Source organism: Mesitornis unicolor, unplaced genomic scaffold (genome assembly GCF_000695765.1).
Source record: "Mesitornis unicolor isolate BGI_N332 unplaced genomic scaffold, ASM69576v1 scaffold31355, whole genome shotgun sequence".
NCBI lineage: Eukaryota > Metazoa > Chordata > Aves > Mesitornithiformes > Mesitornithidae > Mesitornis > Mesitornis unicolor.
Window position 1 is genome coordinate 1,171 of NW_010185323.1, and position 1,736 is coordinate 2,906.

Consider the following 1,736-nt stretch of genomic DNA (forward strand, 5'->3'; position numbering starts at 1 on the left):
ACACATTATATATACACACACATTTATATACACACACACATACATACATTCACATTATATATATACACCTATACACATATACACACGTGTACACACATATCTATACACATATAAATATACACACACACACACACACGCGTACACACATACATATCTAATTGCAGTAAGAAGCCATGGGTTTCAAGCTGACACAAATCGTTGCTGTTCAGTTGAACTGAAGTGGCCCAGAGGCCCGGGGTCCCCGTTCTCGCTGGGTCTGGCAGGTCCAGGGCTCGTGTCCCCTCTCCCCGTCGCTGACCGCCATCACTGCGTCCCCCCGCAGGCTGCCAGCGTCCCCGTGGTGTTCGACGAGCACCACCTCAGCGAGGTGCAGAACATGGCCTCGGAGGAGAAGCTGGACCAGGTGGTTGACTCCATGAAGGAAAGCAAAGTGGCCCTTATAGGTGAGATGTGCGCTCTGTGGGCAGGGGGGCTCAGCTCTGCACACGGGAGGTGCTGCCGTATCCCGAACACCAGTGGGTGCTTTCGGAGGGCAGGAATTTCTGTGGGCAGGACCTGGAGGTGGAAACACTTTAAGTTCAGCAGCAAATTCCCGCAGTGCTCACGGGCTGTGTCCTTACTCCTGCTCACATCCCGCAGGCAAAATCCACACCCCCATGGAGTACAAGGGAGAGCTGGCGTCCTACGACATGAGGCTCAGGTGAGCACGGTCCTGTGCTCTGCTGCTGCGGCTGGGCGCCGAAAAGTGTCGTGGTCATGGTGTTCTGCCACTGAACCGGGGAACTGGTGTGGGGTTGGGATTGGTGTGGGGTTGGGATTGGTGTGGGGTTGGGATTGTGTGGTGTTGGGATTGGTGTGGGGTTGGGGGATTGGTGTGGGATTGGGGTTGTGTGGGGTTGGGATTGGTGTGGGGTTGGGATTGGTGTGGGGTTGGGGAATTAATGTGGGTTTGGGGGATTAATGTGGGTTTGGGGGATTAATGTGGTTTTGGGGGATTGGTGTGGGACTGGGAAGGAAAAACCCCGAGGGGCTTTGGGCTGGAGCTGCTGCTGTTGAGTGCCCCTGCTGCTGAATTCCCGGGGTCCTGGAGCTGGGGGGTCACTGAAGCCGTGCTGTGACTGACTCGTGATCCATGAGGGGACACGTGGATGGACAGACAGACAGACCAGTAGCTATGGGCAGGCGTCTCGGGGTAGGGAGCTGTTCCCCACAGGGAGCAGTGGCCGTCCCCGAAACAGCCCACGATGGTGTCACTGACCGTGCCGCTGCTCCCCCGCAGGCGCAAGCTGGACCTGTTCGCCAACGTCGTGCACGTCAAAAAAAAGCTTGCCCGGCTACAAAACGCGCCACAACAACCTGGACCTGGTGATCATCCGCGAGCAGACCGAGGGGGAGTACAGCTCCCTGGAACACGAGGTGCGGGGACCTCCTCCCAGACCCCGGGGGGGGTAACGGCAGAAAAGGGGGATGTGGGTGGCATCCTGGTCTCTGTCTTGTGATGCTGGGTGGTGTGGCAGGTGCTGGGTGCCCTGGTGTGGGGCTGGGTGCCCTGGTGTGGTGCTGGGTAATGGGGCTGGGTGCCCTGGTTCAGTGCTGGGTGCCCTGGAGTGATGCTGGGTGCCCTGGTCTGGTACTGGGTGCCCTGGTGTGGTGCTGGGTAATGGGGCTGGGTGCCCTGGTCTGGTGCTGGGTGCCCTGGAGTGGTAATGGGTGCCCCGGAGTGGCGCTGGGTGCCC

At 58.8% G+C, this 1,736-nt stretch overlaps 1 protein-coding gene across 1 annotated transcript in view; it reads left to right on the top strand.

Moving 5' to 3' along the window:
- Positions 1-322: 322 nt before the first annotated feature.
- The window catches only part of LOC104540882 (isocitrate dehydrogenase [NAD] subunit beta, mitochondrial-like), a gene marked incomplete at both ends in the record, with an annotated part of 2,812 nt that continues 1,398 nt past the window's right edge, over positions 323-1,736 (top strand). The window contains 4 exon segments of the mRNA XM_010184800.1: positions 323-443; positions 640-700; positions 1,280-1,316; positions 1,318-1,416. Coding sequence (XP_010183102.1) covers positions 323-443; positions 640-700; positions 1,280-1,316; positions 1,318-1,416 — 318 coding nt within the window.